General features: G+C 37.3%; 1 protein-coding gene across 20 annotated transcripts in view; it reads right to left on the reverse strand.

Moving 5' to 3' along the window:
* Positions 1-20,137, reverse strand: part of ZNF438 (zinc finger protein 438) — a 179,775-nt gene that overhangs the window by 11,056 nt on the left and 148,582 nt on the right. For all 20 annotated transcript variants that reach the window (XM_034643520.1, XM_034643515.1, XM_034643510.1 and 17 more), the window contains one exon: positions 15,067-15,134. In XM_034643520.1, the coding sequence (XP_034499411.1) occupies positions 15,067-15,103 (37 nt within the window). In that variant the 5' untranslated portion in view covers positions 15,104-15,134. The remainder of the gene's footprint in view (positions 1-15,066; positions 15,135-20,137) is intronic.

The following is a 20,137-nucleotide window of genomic DNA, read 5'->3' on the forward strand; positions in this document are numbered from 1 at the left end:
GCTAAGACCTTCTAGAGTCAGTACGGCTAGGACCCAGATTTCAGGCAATCTGATACCATACAGAGGAAATAGGCACTTCCCCAATCGGGCATCTTGTGTTCGGAGTCCAGTGTTGTCCGCTCTGCTTGCACACTTCCCTGCTCTGCAAGCCAAGCTCTCAGCTAACGCCTCTGCTTCCCTCCTGTAACACCCCCCGGGACAGCCAGGCCCCCTCCTTGCAGCACAGGCCTATGAGAGCTGTCCTGCCAGACAGTGAATTCACTGCCTCACTTAGGAAGAAAGGGAATGCTTGCTTTCTGAGCACCGGAGTTTCCTTACTTCCTAGCACTTATCAAATACTTCACATGCACTAGGTCATTTCATCGCTACAAAAACCCGAGTTGGAAATTTCTGTTAAGGGGCAGTCGGTTAAGTGTCCGACTCTTGATTTCAGCTCAGGTCCTGATCTCCTGGGTCAAGAGATGGAGCTCCACATCGGGCTCTGTGCTCAGGAGGAGTCTGCTTGGATATCCCCTCTCCCTCTGCCCTTTCCCCCGCTTGTTTGCGTGTGCGCACGCTCACTATCTCTCTCTCTTACATAAATAAAAAAATCTTTAAAAAAATTACTGCTAAGTACTTTTTCTAGATCAAGATTTCGAAGCTGGTTCAGTAATGGTGCTGGAACTCAAACCTTGGCCCGGCTGACATGCTGACTGAGTTATTACGCAGGGTGATGGCCTCTATCGTGGGCGCCAGTGAAAACACGGGATTTGGGGTTCTGACAGATGTGGTTTCAGCTCCTGGCTCTGTCTCGTGGCTTGGGAAAGTCACTCTCTGAGCCTAACTGTCCTCATTTGAAATGGGCGTAAGAAGATCTTGCTGCAAAGATCACGGTCAGGATTAAATGAAAAAAGTACCCACGAAGGTGCCAAGCTAGTGTCTACCAAAGTTAGATGCTCAGCAGACATCCGGTTGTCACTTTCGCTTGACAAGAAGTATGAGGTCCTTGACAGTTATTTTTGGTGGGAAGAAAAAAATGCACAAATCTTGAATGCTAATCATATGGAAATGGTACTGAATCCTAAAACTGAAGTTTCTTTTTTGAGAGGTAAATAAAGGAAAGGGGGAAGAAATGGCTATTACTTGTGAATAATGGTCCCAATAAAACTGTAAAGCATTTTTTCTTTCATGCCACTCTCCAACCGCCTCTTATGGCAGCTTGACCTTCCCCACATCTCATCTATGCTACCACCCCCTCTTCCTCCCTGCCCCCAAGTTTTCCATCCCAGTTGACAAAGTGCTAATCAGATGAACAATTACAGTGAATAGGAGTTAACATATGTGCATTTTAAAGAGTTGTTTTATGGGGACACTCTTCCCTGCTTTTGTTTATATTGAGTATAGATGCTAATTGTTGTTCTCAACCCTGGCCAGGAAGAAAGCCACTCCCCTACTAGACCTTTCAGGGGCAGGGGTGAGCCCAGGTCTCGGTGGCCCTGGGAGGGAAGGGGCCTAGAGCAGAACTGGGGATGCTGGTCACAGCTCTGCAGGACCCTGAGAGCAACAGCCATGTGATTTTGCAATTCAGGAGGGAAAATATGTGGACTCTCACAGAGGATAGAGACAGGTCAACCACAATTCTGAAAGCACTTTCTTGTAGATTTCAGTGTTTTGGTGAGTAAATCATTAAGAAAAAAGTTTAAAATACCTTAAGAAAAGACAGAAAGAAAAGGTGAGCACCAAAAGAGGAGCCCATAAAATTGAATAAATTAGACATGTAAATATATCAGGAAGCAAGAGGAAACAAGCATTCTTTATGGAAGAATTTAAAAGCCAATTACCTAAAATGTTAATGGCAATAAAAGGAAAACTAATACAATGGGGTTTGTTAAGTTCAAGTAACTATTCTTTTTGGACCACATAATTCATGTCCCAAATGAAAAGAAAATGTGAAAAGCTTTATCATTTAAAATACATTTTAATAATCCTCCATTTCAATGAATTTCTCCTTCATTTTAATTATCAGTCCTTTTATCAGTCCTTATTTCTGGGAGGAATTTTTTATTTCAAGCACTCTGGATGAAAAGTAGTTGAGAACTATATGAACTCTTTTAATTTTTAATACATTTAGAAAGATAAAGTTATTAATTTTTTTGGCCAAAAATATTACAACATGCACAAGATTTTATTCATTATTACAAAACAGTCTCTTTTGTATCTTTACCCAAATCTAAGAATGACTGAGTAGCATGAAAATGTAACTAAAAGTTTATGATCTATGGGGGACACAAAGCAAGACAAATAGAAACTTTTGAAATGCTCTCTTAATCCCATTCTCCCATTTTTCTTCTTATTGTTAATATTAACTAGAATTCTTAAGATTCAGTGGGGTCACATAGTTGAAATTCAGAAGACCTTGATAACTGAACTTCATCCAAGTAAAGACAGCACATCACTTCATTTGATGTCCTACCCCTCCTAGCAAACACCCGTGCACACCATCTTTCCAAGGAGATTCCAACATTTTCTGAGTCAGTGGTTTTTCAACACGATGGGTGGGCAAGGAAACATCTCCCGCAAAAGAGCTTTTATAAGCTGCACGTATGTCTCATGGCGAGAACTCTTCCACCAACAAATTAAAAACGGGCCCCTTCTTTTTAATCTTATATTTTAATATCAGTTGGAACGGCTAAGTATCTGGGATAACTAACAAGATGACAGTTGGTGAAGAAAACCTTTTCCTTAGTGGGATAAACAGAAAGATAAGGTTTCAACATGAGAACGTGCAGTCAGTTGGAACAATTAAACCAGGACACATGCAGAAGGCTCTTGCCTTTGGTCAAAATACCATGCTTAGGAAACCAAAGTGGCAAAGATCACAGTATGGTTAAATGCAAGGGGCTGGACTCACAAAGATATTTTTATACTGTGATTTCAAGAGTAGATTTACTTTATAGAATGGGCATTTTCTAAGGACCATGCAAACTGCATTTTAAAAAATGAAGTAATTGTTCCACTGGTTTCTGGTACAGTTTTAGAGATGTTTTGTTTTCACTTCTGATTTATCTTCAACTCACAGTGATTTATAACCCTTTTTGCTGCAAGTTTTTCTCTACCTCAGCTTTTATGTCAAATAGTTCATGATTTGTAAGTGCAAATGCATAGAACTGTGTATTCCTTTGTCATGTGGATTATTATTCTCTAAAACTCCTGTTTGGTAAGTCCTGACTGTTAATTAGTTCTTAGTCAAGACACACCCTGATTAATATAGAGAGACCACCTAGAATACTGACACACTGAAAAAAATAAATAAAGACAATGAAGCAGCAGGCACCCACTGGTACTGAGGTAACTGCATGGGTGGTGGTTACCTTTGGGAAACTGACCAGACTGGTTGTGTAGGAGTTAACCGGCAAATACAGATTCTGAGACACAGCTGACATAATCAGATGCCGACCTGAGCTACTACAGAGAGGAAAGCATCAGAGCCGGAAAACTGTGGGACCGCTTTGGAATCCTTTCTTTGTGAATTCTGCTCAGCTTCTCCTCCATCAACACCTTTACTGTTATTTGGATGGCAATAACAAAGTCTGGTTGAAGGAACATGTACTCTCATCTACATGTTAGAAACACGTCAGAGTTAACTCTCCATCTTCACTGAAGAGATGCAGTGATTATGCAGTCCACCTGTGTTCCCTTTTTCTCAAGGCTCTGCACGTTTGCATGTGTGTGCACGTAGGCAGATGACCCCTGGTTCTGGAACTGGCCTACTGGTTGACCATCCATGGACACTGCCAGCATATGCTAGGTTCACCCCACTGCTATCTTTGTACAGTACCTATCCCATCTGGTCCCACACTGTGCTCTCCACTCCCACTGCTTGCTGCCTAGTGTTGAGAAATCCAACCACTGTGAACATTAGACAACATTACAAATTTAAAGTTCCCAGAGTCAAACTGCAGACCTATTCCACATTCTGTCTTTTATCCCTAAGAGATTCCCTTCTGTTCCTCACTGAGACTAGCTCAGGTTTCTGAACTTTCTGAGGCACTCTCCCTCTCCCCCACCCCCACCTTATCCGTGTCTCTCTTTCTCTCTTGCCAATGATTTTTGGCATTGACCTTGCAATGGACGTAATGTTTGTATTCCCCCCAAATTCATATGTTGACATCCTAATGCCCCAGCATAATGGTATTAAAAGGTGGGGCCACTGGGAAATAATTAGGTCATGAGGGTGGAGCCCTTACAAATAGGATTAATGTCTTCATAAAAGGGACCCCACAGAGCTCTTTGCCTTCTTTCTGCCACATGAGAATACAATAAAAAGATAGCAGTTTTTAACTCAGAAGAGGGCTCTGAAGGGGAGCAGAGTACATGACACCAAATATGTTACTTTGACATGTGGATTATTTTGAGCTGAAGGCAATCCAGACCCAGAAGACTCAAGATAAACTTTTACCTCTTCCTAACTACCTAAAAGAATTTTGCTAGGGGGCCTGGCTCGGAGAGGGCTATTACCAGAGATAACTTTTAACTGAATGCCCTATCTGTATGACAGGGCAAACATCTAATTACTAAACATCTGCTCTTCTTATCATCCTATGAATTACCCTCCTCCTCTTTGGAGCCCCAGGCCCCTATCCCATTCCTTAGCTCAGGATGCCCTATAAACCTCAATTGCCCAACTTGTCTTTGGGTCACACTGTCTTTGTGGGGCCTACATTCAGACATAATTAAATTTGTTTTTCTCCTGTCCTATGTTAATTTTATTATTAGGTCAGCCAAAGAACCAAAAAGGGTAGAGGGAAAATTTTTCCTCCCCAACAGCTGTCACCAGAATCTGACCATGTTGGCACCCTGATCTTGTACTTTCAGTCTCCAGAATTGTGAGAAATACGTTTCTGTTGTTTTTAGCCACTGATTCTATGGTACTTTGCTACAGTGGCCTGGAGTGACTAAGACCTTGTGGACAAAAGAGAAGTTATCAAGTAGAAAATCATTTACTATTCCTTCTTTCTATTCCTAAAATCTAGTATGTAACTAAATTACATAAATAAATTTACCTATTCTGGGGTGAGGGGAAAGGAAGGAGAAGCACTGTTACTCTAAATATACAATTCATCTACCTCAAGTCCTGAGACACTAAAATGTGAAAAAAATGTGCATTTTAGAATAAGGAAATGGGAGTACTTCCAACCCTGTTCTGCACCCCATGCTTCTCTCCAGGCCCCTCATGCTGCCTCAGGGATCCTCTACCACCAGTGAGCTCCCAGCCTTCCCTGACCATCCTATCTAAAAGTACCTGTTCAGCCCCATGTGATCACCTGCTGTTTCTTTCTCTGCTTTAACTGTCCTTCATTATAATAATATTCAGCTGTCTCCTCCTGCTAGAATATAAGCTCCAAGCAAGAGGAGCTTATTTTGTTCGCTGCCAAGACCTCAGTACCCAGATCAGTATTTGATACACAGCCATTGCACAGTATGTTATTCACTGAATGAGTGAACTATTAATGTTCAACTATATTGTCTTGCTTTCTCCTTTGCTTTTCCTGAACACAAAAATATAAAATCCACAACACCAATAAAGAGTATTTGGGCTCTATCTCCTCTTCAAGCTACTGCCCTATCTCTTTTCTTTTCTTCATGAGAAAATTTAATAGTAGTTAGTGTATACAGTCTCTGTCTACTCGTCAACTTGTATTCATCCCTCAATCCCTTATGCCCTTAAAATCCATTGTGTAGTACTAAAATGTCCTCCTGCTGGAGTCAGATTGGGTGCTTAAACTATTATATCTCACTTAATCCTCCACCAACTCTTAATATTAACATCTCCAGTCTACAGACACGGAAACTGAGTATTTCTTGTAAGGGCACAAGGCCGGTGAGAGTTAGATCGGAACCCAGGTCTGTCTGGCAACAAAGCTGTTCCCCTTACATTCCAACACACTGAAATTATTACTAAGTGTTTTGCAATTTATCTGTTCAGATGTCAGTCTCCTCCAGTGGCTGGTGAGTGCCACATAATAGGAATCCATAGTATCGTTGCTGGAGAGGCACTTAATACACAGAGTGACTCCCTTCAGTGTCCTGGCCACTCTTGCCTGGGTAGCCTTCTTTTACAGAGCTTCTGGTGAGCAAATCAGGCTCACACCAAAATGTGACTTCTTTAAAGCAACAATTACACAAATAATTTAATGACACATCCAAGTACTGATTTAAAGTAGTTTTTTTATCATGTGCAAAAATGAAGAAAAAAGGTCATTACAAAGGTCTTTTATAATTTTAGAAATAACATAGATTTCCTAAACCTATACCACTTGCTTTTGAACCTGAAGTCATTGAAGAACACTGGGACTGAACGAAAAAGTCTAAAAATGCTGAAAGAATTTCTGAATTCCTCATGTGGCAAGTCCTGCCCCTTTAATAAACTTGATCAAACATCAGTGCTGCGGCCTAGGGTTTGGATCTGGGGGATTTTCGTTTTTTGGTTATGGGGGGAGAGGGAGTTTCTCAGGGAAAAGCAAACAAATTACATCACATGTAAGAAGGAGGGCAGAGGTCTGGCTTTGGTTCTTCCTTTTGCTACTGGAATGGGTCTGAGCAAGACAATAATCCTTATTGGCCTTTAGTTACTTCCTTTAACAAGAAAGGATTACACTGGATCATCACTTCTCAAAGTGTGGTCTGCCAGCCCTGGGAAGGGTCCCAACACTGTCTTCTCATACTAATAACAAGATGCCATTAGCCTTTTCCAATGTGTTGGCCTTTGCGTCTGTTGCACTGATGGGGCAAAAGGGAGAACTGGGTAAAACTGGTCCTTAGCACCTTGGACTGAATTCAGGCAATGACAGCAAACTGTCCACACAGCCATATTCTTTACCAACACATCCTCTCAGTACAACAACACAGAAGCAGTACGAAATTTTAGTTTTATAAAAACCATGATCCTTACATGCCTTTTTAAAATTCTGTGTGATGAAATGGTTCATACTCATAGAACCTCTGCTGCATACCGAAGGACGACTTGTGCCAGGGAGTTGCGATGGTAAACTAGCAGCTTTTGTCCTGGAACACCACTTCTACTTGAAACTACATCTGACAGACACATGTTGAAAGAGCATGGTCCAACTTAGGTATTTGGCAGACATTTTCTCAAAAGTGAATGAACAGAGCTTGTCACTACAAGAAAAAACATCTGATGGTAACTGTTGCCAGTGATAAAAATCATTCTTAAAAGGAGCAGAAGTTTGGAAAACATGAATTCATCACTGGGAGCTTGAAGCTTCCCAATACTCAATGATTTTTGAGATGAGACTAGTGGTTACTTTAACAAAGAGGAGCTTTCAAATACTGAATAAAATGATGTATAGAAGATCTGCAAACTCAATGAACACCCCCCCATTACCAATACCTGATGCTATATGGGTGGGTAAAAGACTCACTCGAGTGTAAGACAAACCAAAAAGTAGCAGAATACAAGAAGCACCTTGATGTGGTTTCAAATTTCTCCTCACAACTGAACTTTAAGAAGTGACCTGACTCATTTTAAAGTCAGTTATAGTTATCAGACACATCCTGGTGTTATATTGAAAAAAAAATAGGCACAATTATCTGAAAAGGCTATTACACTCCCTCTGTTTCCAGTTACTGTAAAGCTGGATTTTGTACAAACAGATCAACATAAATGACATATCGCAACATACTGAATGTTAAGGCCAGACATGAGACTCCGACATTTTTCATGAACCCCAACTTTTAACATATTTGCAAAAAAAAGTCAATGCCAGTCTTCTCACTAATTGTTTCTAATTACATAAATAGGTTATTTATATTAAGCTGTAATGAGCTCGTTATTGTTATTTTAAAATGAATTCACAAATATTTGTATATTTTCAGTTTATAATCTCAAAGATGATAAATACCAATGGATATAACAGACATAAACAAATGTTGTTAGAGTCCTCAGATTTTTAGGCATATAAAGGGGTCCTCAAACTAAAAAGTCAGAGAACTGCTGAACTAGATAAAATCTAATGTCCCAGCTCTTTTGAGATTCTATGATCTNATAACGCCGGGATCACGCCCTGAGCCGAAGGCAGACGCTTAACCGCTGTGCCACCCAGGCGCCCCTCTATGATCTTTTTTTGTTGAGTATGTGAATGAGAACAGAAGATAAAATCTAGAAATGTCTTGCTATTGGTTGATAAGTTTTTGTTTCCTCCACTGTTGTTTCCTGTGAGAATATAATATGGCAGATCCATAGGACAGAGTTTTGAAAATAAAGCCTTTAAAGGTAATTTATCCTAATAAAAATATCAATTATAATTTAAATGTCAGTAGTTGGAAATGTTAGAATGAAGATTCAATAATAAAATGCTTGACAAAAATCTTATAAAGGTGTAATGCTTCAGAAATTTATTTTACTTATAGTTTGAATTTATATTCATGGAATATCTCATAAATTATATTTAAACTAATGACATTTGTATTTTCCCCCAGTTTTAAGAAATGTCATCACAAGATTCTCTTGGTAGTATATAATCTTTTAAAACACTGTTTTTAAAGAACTTGTAACAAAATGCACTCAAAATCTTTTAAAATTTTATCAAAACCAAACTAACACATTTTTGTTTGTAGTATAAGTTAGATGTTGGAATTTCTGTAAATATCTTTACAATTTTGGTGCCAATTAATTTACAGATGGACAGTATGTTTATTCCATTAAAGCATTACAAGACTTATGCATTTCTGTTCTTATTAGCATTAGACTTTTACAAACATGAAATGCCTAGCCTACATTTCTGGCTTGCATAGCATCCTAAATACCTCTGTCAAACTTCTTTGCTTTTATCCCGGCTCAACTCATCATACCAAACATTTGCATAAATAAAGATGTAAGCATCTGCTATATGGCAAATGGTCTCAGGGGCAGATGTTTCCATCCTGGTGTTCATGTCACTGGGGCTGGATACATTATTTGAACAGATGTACAATCTGAAAGTGTTGTGTCCCTCAGTGAAATGTCTCCAACTGCTTTCTATCAAAGAACATAAATGCTATTTGCACCTGCATTTATGTTAATAATATAAAGGCAGCGGGGGTTCTGACAAAGTGGAATGTGATGCTATGAAATATATCTGCATGGTTAATTGGAGCTTCTGAGAGACTCTGCTGCCAAATGGCCACACTGACATTGATACATGCCCAAGCAGACTCTCTGATTAGTGGCCTTTTTTTTAAGCAGTGGAAATATGGCTATTTCAAACAACAAAAATACTCATAATCTAAATTTACTAATAAGAATATTCTAAACCCTAGCACTTTATCTCAAAAATAGGAAAATAACTTCCAGTATAAGGTCGACCTGATAAGCCTTAGGCCACCCACGTCATTTCCATTTTGTTCTATGAGGAAATTTCTATAGGTATGCGTGTTTTCCATTTGTACTTCTGTCAACAGCATAACATACTAATAATCCATAGTAGTATTCTGCAGAGGTTATTACACTGGAAAGTTCCAATTTCCAACATTAAATAAGTTAACCAAAACCAGCTTGAAAATGTCAATTTGTACTTGGTCTACGACATAAAATGGTACCAAAAGTCCAAGAACAGCATTTACACCACTAGTTAAGATCAAAATGTTTCCATATGAATGCCACATATTTGGAAACATAATATTTTGGTAATACTTAGGGAATGCCTCCCCCCCACGCCCGCCAATAATGAGGTCACAAAGTCATGTTAACCACTAATCGCAAAGCACCAGATTATAGTGGTTCTCCTTGCTACTGTGCACTAAATGTGAGGGCTGAAGAGCTAAGAATTAGCATTAATAGCTGTACTCACAGCTTTATGGAGCTAAGAACTTGTGGTCTCTTTCAAATAATATATTTATTACTTTATTTTTATTTTTTTAAGATTTTATTTGAGAGAGAGAGAGCATGAGTGTAGGGAAGGGACAGAGGGAGAGGGAGAAGCTGACTCTCCACTGAACAGGGAGCCAGATGCAAGGCTCCATTCCCAGGACCCTGAGATCATGACCTGCGCTGAACGCAGACACTTAACCGACTGAGTCATCCAGGCGCCCTATATTTATTACTTTATTAACTTGACACTGATAATATCAACTTTGAACAAAATTATTATATCTGAGTTAAATTACCCAAAGTAACTTATACTGTAAATTATTCTGAGATTGACATTGTGCTTTAAAAGGATTTACAAGGTACATTTGTATACAGTTGATCCTCATTGTTTCCAGATTCCCCAGGTACAAATTTGCCTGCTTGCTAAAATTTCTTTGCAGTCCCCAAATCCATATTGGTGACACCAGCACGGTCATCTGTGGACATGCACAAATGAAACACGTGAGTCACTCCATGTGCACACCCTCAGCAGTGGCTGATGTTCTGCCTTCCTTCAGCTCTTCTATTACAAACAAGTGTCATTTTCATGCTCTATTTAGTGTCACATTTGTCTTCTTTTTTTCCTTTTTGGTTGGTGATCTCACTGTTTAAAATAGCCCTCAAGCACAGGGCTGCTATGCTGTCCAGTGTTCCTAAGTGTGAAAAGACACTGATGTGCCTTGTAGAAAAAATACATGTGTTAGATCAGCTTTGTTTAGGCATGAGTGATCATGTTGTGTTTGTGGGTTCAGGGTTAAGGACTCCACATAAAACTCGGTTCTGTACTGAGAGCTGATGAAAATGTCGTGTTGTGACCAGAGGCTCACAGGAACCTATATATGAGAAGTCACTACATGCCAAAGTGCTTGAAAGCCTGCCAGACACAAAAAAAATCATCAAGAAGTTTATAAAGAACCTGATACTAGGAGCAAAATAAGAATATTTTGGTAAACTTAGGGAAAAAAAGAATATTCACTACTTTCCCCAAGTGTTCCGTGAGTTCTAACATGCTATACTCACGAATACTAAAATGTTTATGTCTGGATGTATACCATGTAAAAAATATATACTATATTTTTAAGTCTTTATATTTTTAGGCTGTACCATAATTATTTTAAAAGCATTTTATTAAATCAGCAAATCCAGGTGTGTTTTTTTTCCCCCAGATCCAAATCTGAATTCACATGATACGCAGTAACGACCATGACTGCACAGTTAAACACTGTACAGGTTTTGGAAATGAGTCGGGGTTGACAGTGCATATTTAGCTAACTGCAGTGGTTCCAAAGGGGGTCATTAAGACCCTCTTGCCTCAAAGCATCTGCTGTGTTCTCACCCCCGTTTATTATTACTCTCATAGACTAAAAATAGCCCTTGCAATTTGAAAACTATCTTTGAGCAATACAAATGTTATGACAGAGCTGAGAAGAACATCAGAAGACCTGGGTAAGAACACCTTTCTACTTGCGGCACACTAGCCTCGTCAATGACAAAACTGAATTGTGAAGCCAGCAGAGGACAAAGAATTTGGAATGACTCCAGTGAAACAGATTCTCCCTGGGCTGAAATGAAAACTCTTTCCTGTCCAAGGAACAGTAGAATTTGTTTTAACCAACTACGTGGAGACTGACAATTCATCCTGCCTTCTCCAGGGTGCAAACGTTGATCCTTCATTGGCATCACCACAGTGAACTTTCTAGCACACGGAAAACATAAACTGTCCCCGTCAGAGAACCATGTGGCAGAGCTGCTCATTTGTGTGTTTCCTTATCTGGCAAGTAAGTAAATTCATGTGCATTTTCAATCACTGTGGTGATTTTGTCTGTCCTTCAACAAATTTAAAGTAGAAGTTACAATAGCTGTAGTTGGCCTTATCCTGTTGTCATGCTTTTTTTTTTCCCAAAAATGTGGTTTATTACTTGCTACGATTTGCTATTTTCCAACACAAAATGCCTGACCATTATATTTCTATTATCTTGTCATTTGAAAATATCAAACAAAAAAACAGAAAGTTATGGGGAAACCATAAATCCTATCCCCAAATCCTAAATGCATGAGAAGACAGAAAATTGTAATGAAGTAATAAGCCTAATGAACTTCTGGGGATTCTATAAGTAATTCTTTCACACAGAGAGGAATAATGATGACACTAAATTATAATGGAAAGCTTTTAATATACTACAAATTATCATTAGAGTGATACTATATTAAATCTTTTTATCCAAAATTAGAAAACATTTATATAGAAGGCAGCAGAATTTCTAATTAGTTTCCTCCAGTTCTTTCCCAGCGTTAAATCCATATTCCTTGACCCCTAAATTCCACTTGGTTGTCTTCTATACATGTGTTAATGTCCTGAACAAATATCATCTCCTCTGGTGTGTTTCCCCCCCAAAACATCGGCCTGTGGCCTAACCAACTGTCCTTTCACCAGGTTCGCAAAGGACGTCATACTCCCTTCTAATACAGCATTTGTCATGCGTTCTAGTTAATTACATACATGTCTGCTCTTCTAATAGGATTTTGTGTTTTGTAAAAGCACAGGCTGTGTCTGATTTATCTTTGGATCCCTCAGATCTTTAGATCTGACTGGTTAACTGTTATATTGGTGATCATTAAATCTGCTTCCACCATGGAAATTTTGTTAGGAGATACTATGTGATACACTGGATTTTCTTAAGCCCCACAACTCTGTTGGTAATATCCTACCTGAATTTCATACATTAATATGTAAAATATATGTGCATGTGTGTTTACAAGTCTGAAATTTTTAAGTGTCATAATTTATAGATAGCCAGCAATGATGTGGTAAATAAATTACTCAGCATTTAATTAACAAATGACATGTGCCCAGCACACTTCTCATGTCACAAACTGATTACATTTAATGACAGAAATATAAATTAGTATGTTTGCTCAGAGAAGAAACAGGGGAATGATCTAAAAATAGAACTAGAAATATTCTTTATAGATTTACAGTGTGACACAGGGGACAAATAGTGAGTTTTGGATTTTGATAGATCTGGGTTCATATCTTGGCTCAGTCACTTCCCTGACTGGTGATCTTGGTAAAAGTAACCAATCTCCCTGGACCTTTCAAATAAAGACTGTATCTAACTTATGGTGAGGACTAAAGAAAACAAAGACTGTAAAGTTGTGGGCAGAGTGACCACCACAGTGGAGGCACCTGATTAATTGAGTTCTTTTACTTATTGTATCTTTTCTCTGTTAAACTCTGGGCTTGGGGCTCAAGAATTCCTGGTCCCAAAAAGGCAGACAAAGTTTTTCCTAGAGCTACTGAACCCCTACCTAGGCTTGCAGGCATTATTTTCTGGCCAAGCCCAGGGGGGTAACTAAGCTTATGCAACAGCTCCAGAGGTAGACATGAAAACGAAACAAAGCAAGCTTTCATGAGAAACAAAGGAGGCAGGAGGTGTGAGAGGTGACACGAATGACTCCCCATATCAGCCGGAAACCAGCCAGCTCAGTGCTTCGTTACACAAAGATGTATAACCTTTTAGAGATGGAGAAGAATATCTAGTAATCCTGGCTTTCCTAATGGGGAAACCGAGGCCTACGAGCAAAATAAACAGCTGGCTGGCAGTAGATGTGGGGAAGGAGGCCAGCTTTCCTGACATTCAGTCCTGTGCTCTTCCTTCCAAGCAGTCACACGTCTAACTCAGATGAACAAGGTGATACCAGCTAGGACACTAAGTTTCCAAACTCTTGCTCAGCTACGTACTACCACAAAAATCTGCCAAAGGATACACACCAGAAAGCACTCAGAGAAAATGCACACTTTTTACTTCTAGTTAGGGTTGCTCTCCTCTCTCATCTACGTCCTTTCTTGCCCTTGTGCTCAGCGCTGGATCTTGTGTGAATCTCAAGGACTCTTAATCTCTCTTGGCCAAATGTCTGGACCAGAAGTAAGCCAGAGGTCCTCTCTGTGTTTACTTCCCTTGAGATCCCATGGATCATGTTTGGTCTTTTAAGGCCAGTAGGCACCTGAAGCAGGAGGCAGCCACACTCATCTCACTACATCAGCCTCCTCAGATGGAGGGAGCCCAGATATTAATAACAACCATTAAGAGTATAGCCACTATCATCTTATAGTACCTAGTATACAAGTAGGAATATGCTGCGTGATTCACGTGTAGTATCTCCTTTCATCCCCACATGACGGTAGTACTTACTATGTTCATTTTATAGATTTATAGATGAGAAAGCTGAGTCAAGTGATGTGCCTAAGATATGCAATTCAGTGGTAGAACTGAGTGTAAGACCTAGACTCCATGCTCTTAACGCTGCCTTTCCTTCTGGTAGAGAGATCAAAGAGTGTTTGCTTTGGTTAGGGTTCTTTGTAGCAAATTCCTTCCATTCACTAAAAGTTATGTCTTCCATGAAGGAAGCCCAATTTTGCATCATGAAAGATGTTATTTTTTTCACATACGTATCAAAACTTTTCTTCTGTGTAGAAGAGAATATGTAGGGGCAGGTGAAAGACTTGAATTCTTCCTAAAGGTCAGAGTTTGCTTTTGACAGTGAAGGAAATTTAATTACTCTTTATTCAGAAAAGACTCTATCTCCACCTATAAACTGCTTTTCTGAAACCTCTAGGAGTTCCTGTTAAAAAACCATGACTTTCTTTATAAATCATGTGGAGTTGGGGAATGGTTTTTCCTGTTTCTTTTTAAATGACTATGGGAAGAAACAAGTCAAAGAAATGTATTACTGAATATCCCCTCTCTCTACATGTGTATTGTGTGTGTGTGTGTGTGTAAGAATATATATATTATATATATATACACATATACATATTACATATATATGTATATAGTCTGCTCACTTAAACACGTCATCCTGCTTCACCAAAACCAATACTCGATAATTGCATCTGACATCTATTGGTGCCAGCTAACTGCCAGCTAACGGGCTGGGTTCTATGAGCTTTGTGTGGGATGAGATGGCCCTGCTCTTGAGGAGTTCTCAGTCACGGATACATGTCCTTCCATACACTTCAGTAATTTACCAAAGGAAATCAACTTTCCGATACAATTAGCATTTTGTTCTTAGTTCCAGGAAATAAATTACCTCTGGTCAGGGGATAGTGGGCTGACTGTGTCAATTTCCACTATTTATAACAAACGTGTTACCATTTTCCTCAGCACAGTTTATCTTACCTTGATCTTTTGGTGGTACTGATAAAGAATTCTGCATTATGATGTATTGGACTTGAATAGCAACTTCCCTAAAAATAACCAAGCACAAATAATAATTAGAAAAGAATTCAGATGCCTTGTTAATACATATGAAAAACGTACATTATAAGCTCTTTAAAAATTCTTCCTGTTTATAATGATCTGAGTAATAAGAAATGGACTGCACTATTAAGAAACTAATGTTTTTATTTCCTCCTCATTTGTATACAGACAGGGTTGTACGGAGTGTACTGGTATGGGCTTGGAGGCGGAAGCAATGACACAGTGAGAGAGGAACTGTATCTGCATCTCTGCCCACGGTGGCAAAAAAAAAAAGGTTGGCAAAATTAAGATTCCCTAAAAATGCCCTGCCAGATAATTATGTTTCATATACTCTATTTAAGAAGAAATAACTCAAATGTTTAGCAATATAGGTAAAGGTAGCATAATTGCAGTGTACTCATTTGATGAAATATAATTCAGTCATTAAGATACAATTATGAAGATTATGTAGCAAGATGGAAAATGCACTGAATGAACATGGTAAATGACATACACCCTAGGATTACAACTATATAAAAAACAAAGGTATAGTAAAATGCATGACAGGAAATACGTTAAGGTGTGTACCGGCAATGTGTTTGTTGAGGCACTTCAAGTGTTTTCACCTCCAATTCAGCTATTTTCCAAATTGTCTATAATACAATGTATATTCAAAACATTTGAATATAAAAATAAGGCAGTCAAAGACCTTGAAAAAAATATAGGTAAATGTTTTATAAGCCCTCAAACACAGAAGTGTTTCAAACATGACACCGAAGACAGAAGCCATTAAGGTAAAGATGGATGAATTTTTCTATTTAAAATTTTAAATGTTTTTAAATAGAAAATTAGCCAAAATTAAAAGGTATGACTTCTGCTACAGCCAAGATTGAATAACAGAGACCAGATTTGTCCTCCTGCCTGAAACAAACCAAAATATAGACAAAATATGTGATATGATATTTCAAAACATTGGACAACAGATTACGAAGGCTGTTCTCTCAGGAAGACAGGAAATAAATGAGAAGAGCTGTATGACAATGTTGTAGGGAGGGAGAACCCTGGTGGAGATTCCCAGAGTAATGGAAAAAAGAGAGCTGCTTAGAAAGAGAAAGAAAGAGCAAAGAAGAGGGTCTGCATCAGGTATTCGCACATGTACTGATGAGCACATGCGAGTAAAGAAACTACCTGAGGTCAGGGGAAGAGCCAAGCTGCTCAACACTCACAGAAGGGCAGGGATATCACCTCTTCCTACCAGCCAGACTGAAGAAACTCCTAATTCACAGGACATCAAGTAGAGGACAAAGAAGGTCTTGCCTTAGTTGGGAAAATAATCAAGCCCTACACCAAACATTTTTCTGGTTTCATATAATAAATTGTAAAGCGACACTGAAAAGGAAAAAACTATTTCCAAGTATCTTAACTGTACATTTAGAACAGACCTACAAAAATATCCATCACCCAACAAAGTCTAAAATTCATAATATCTGACATGTAATTAAAAATTATCAAGCATACAAAGAAACAGAAAAACATGAGCCATAATGGAGAAAATAATCAAAACTGACCCTGATCTGACACACATATTAGAATTAGTAGCCAAGAACATTAAGTTCTAACTGTAATTAAGGACTGTATTTCATATGTTCAAAAAGTTAAAAATAGACAGGAAGACAGGGAAGATATAAAAAAGGCCCACATAAAATTTCTAGAAATGAAAACTATAATATATAAATGAAAATACCGTGGATGGGATTAACAGCATATTACCTATGTCAAAAGAAAATGTTAGCAAACTTGAAGACACAGTAATTAGAGATTTTCCAAAATGAAACTCGGGAAGAAGGGAGTAAAAAAAAAAAAAAAAAAGTAAAGAAAAAAAAAAAGAAGGAAAAGAAAGGAAGAAATGATTAGTGAGTTATAGGACAACTTCAAGCAGCCTAATATATCAGTAATTGGAGAGGAGAAAAATGGAAAGACAAAAAAAAAATCATTTAGAAATAATGGCAGAAATTTTTCCAAATTTGAGTAAAGCCATCAACACACAGACCCAAAAAGCTCAAAATTACCTGAAGCATAAAAAACAGTGAAAACTACACCAAAGCATATCATGACCAAATTGCTCAAAACTAATGAAAAAAAAAATTTTTTTTAAAGGCATTCCAAAGATACATTACATATAAAGGATTTCTTGTTGGAAACAATGCAAGTGAGAAAACAGTGGAGCAGGATCTTTAAAATACTGAAAGAAAAAACCTGTAACCTAGAATTCTATGTTCAGAGACAGTATGTTTAAAAAATAAAGGAGAAATTAAGGTATTTTATAAATACAAAAGCTGAAAAAATACATTACCAGTTCACTTACACTATAAAAATGCTGAATGATGTTTTTTAGGCAGAAGGAATGCTAGATTAGAATATGATCTATACATAGGAACCAAAAATAATAGAAATGGGAACTGTACGGTACAAGCCTTTTTTTGTTAATATTTAAATCTCCTAAAAATATAACTATTTGAATAAAAATAATTAAGAATGCAATGTGGGGTTTATAACATATGCAAGATGATATAACAATAGGACAAAAGTTGAGGGGGACTAATATAAGTATACAAATGTAAAAGTTCTTTTATTATCAGTGAAGTGGTATAATATGACTGCAAGGTAGATTACGATAAGTTAAACATGTATATTATACATCTCAAAGGAACAACGAAAATCACAAAACAAAGAATTTTAGCTAAAAACCAACAATTAAAAAATGGAATCATAAAAATGCTCAGTTTTTCAAGGGAAAACAGAAGAAGAGAATAAAACAGATGGGACAAATAGAAATAACACAGCAACATGATAGATTAAAACCTAATCATATCAATAATCATAATAAATATAAATGATCTAAATATCCCAATAAAAGATAAAGTTTGGCTGAAAAAGCAAGACCCAACTATATGCTGCCTATAAGAAAGGCAATTTAAATATGGAGATACAAATAGGTTGTAAGTAAAAGAATAGAAAAAGATATATCATGTTTGCACCAGATAAAAGAAAAGTAGAGTGGCTATATTAGTATCAGAAAAAGTAGATTATAAAGCAATGAATATTACCAGGCAAAAAGAAGGTCATTTCATAATTATAAAAGGTCAACTCATCAAAAAGATATAACAATCCCAAATGTTTATGTTCCAAATAATTGAGCTTCAAAATACATAACACAAGAACTAATAGAACTGCAAGGAAAAACAGACAATAATTCATAATCAATACTCAATAAGAGACAGAAAATCACTAAAGATATTAGAGGTCAACTTGACCTAATTGACATTTATAAAACATTCCACCCAATACCACAGAATATACATTGTTTTCAAGTGCACATGAAATATTTATCAAGACAGACTATATTCTGGGCCATAAAAGAAGTCTCAATACACTTAAGAGGATCCAAGTCATATAATGCACGTTCTCTGACCACAGTGGAATTAAGGTAGAAAACAAAAAACACAAATATTACCTGGAAAATCTCCAAATATTTGTTAATTAAATCACACACTTATAAATAACCTATGGATTCAAAGAAGAAATCAAAATGAAAATTATAACATTTTTTGAACTGAATGAAAATCAAATACAACATACCAAAAAGCAGTTCAGAGAGAGAAATTTAGAGTACTAAGCATCTCTTTTAGTAAAGAAAGTAGGCCTCAAGTCAACAACCTCAGTTTCTACCTTAAAAACCAGAAAAAGCAAATTTAACCCAAAGTAAGTGGAAGAAAAGAATAAGAGATTGGACAGTAAATAAGTGAAATAAACAGAAAAACAGATAAAAATAAATCAAAGGCAGACTCTTTAAGAATATCAATAACTTTGATAAACCTTTAGCTTAATCAGAAGAAAGAAGACACAAATGACCAGTTATCAGGAATAAGAGAGGTAAATATATTAAAAAGATAATACAGATATATTACAGATATATTAAAAAGATAATAGGGATAGTTACAAACAACATTTTGGCAATAAATTTGATAATTTAAACTAAATGAACAATTTTCCTGAAAAACACAAATTACCAAAGCTCACTCAAGAAGTGACATTACATTTTCAAAGAAATTGAATTTCTGGTTAAAAATCCTTCCTTGAAGAAAACTCCAGTTCGCAACGGTTGGTTTGTGGAAATCTAATGAATATTTAAAGAAGAAACAATACCAATTATGCACAAATTCTTCTAGAAAACTGAAAAGGAGGGGGAATTCTAACAATCTAATTCTATGAGGCCAATATTATACAGATATTATACAATATTAAAACCAGACAACTAGAAGGAAAGAAACCTCCAGACCAACATCCCTCTTAACATGAATGCAACAATTACAAACTAAATTTTAGACCAAAGATAATACAAAAAGAGAAAACTACAAGCCAATATCCCTGATGAACACAGATGCAATAATCCTCAACAAAATACTAGCAAACTGAATTCAACAATACATTAAAAAAATCATTCACCATGATCATGTAAGATGTATTCCAGAGATGCAAGGGTGGTTCAACATTTGAAAATCAATCAATATGATACCTCACATTAACAAGAGAAAGGATAAAAAACATATTATCATCTGAATAGATGTAGAAAAAGCATTTGACAAAATACCACATTCATTCCTGATAAAAACCCTCAACAAAGTGGATTAGAGGGAACATACCTCAACATAATAAAGGCCATATTTGAAAAACCCACAGCTAATATCATACTCAATGCGGAAAAACTAGGAGCTTTTCCCCCAAGATCAGAAACAAGACAAGGATGTCCACTCTCACCACTTTTATTCAACAAAGTATTGGAAGTCCTAGCTGCAGCTATTAGATAAGAAAAAGAAATAGCAGGCATCCAAATTGGTAAGGAAGAAGTAAAACTTTCACTATTTGCACATGACATGATACTATATATAGAAAACCCTACAGAGACACCACCCCCACCCCCCAAAAAAGACTCCACTATTAGAACTTATAA

Source organism: Ailuropoda melanoleuca, chromosome 15 (assembly GCF_002007445.2).
Source record: "Ailuropoda melanoleuca isolate Jingjing chromosome 15, ASM200744v2, whole genome shotgun sequence".
Classification (NCBI taxonomy): Eukaryota; Metazoa; Chordata; class Mammalia; order Carnivora; family Ursidae; genus Ailuropoda; species Ailuropoda melanoleuca.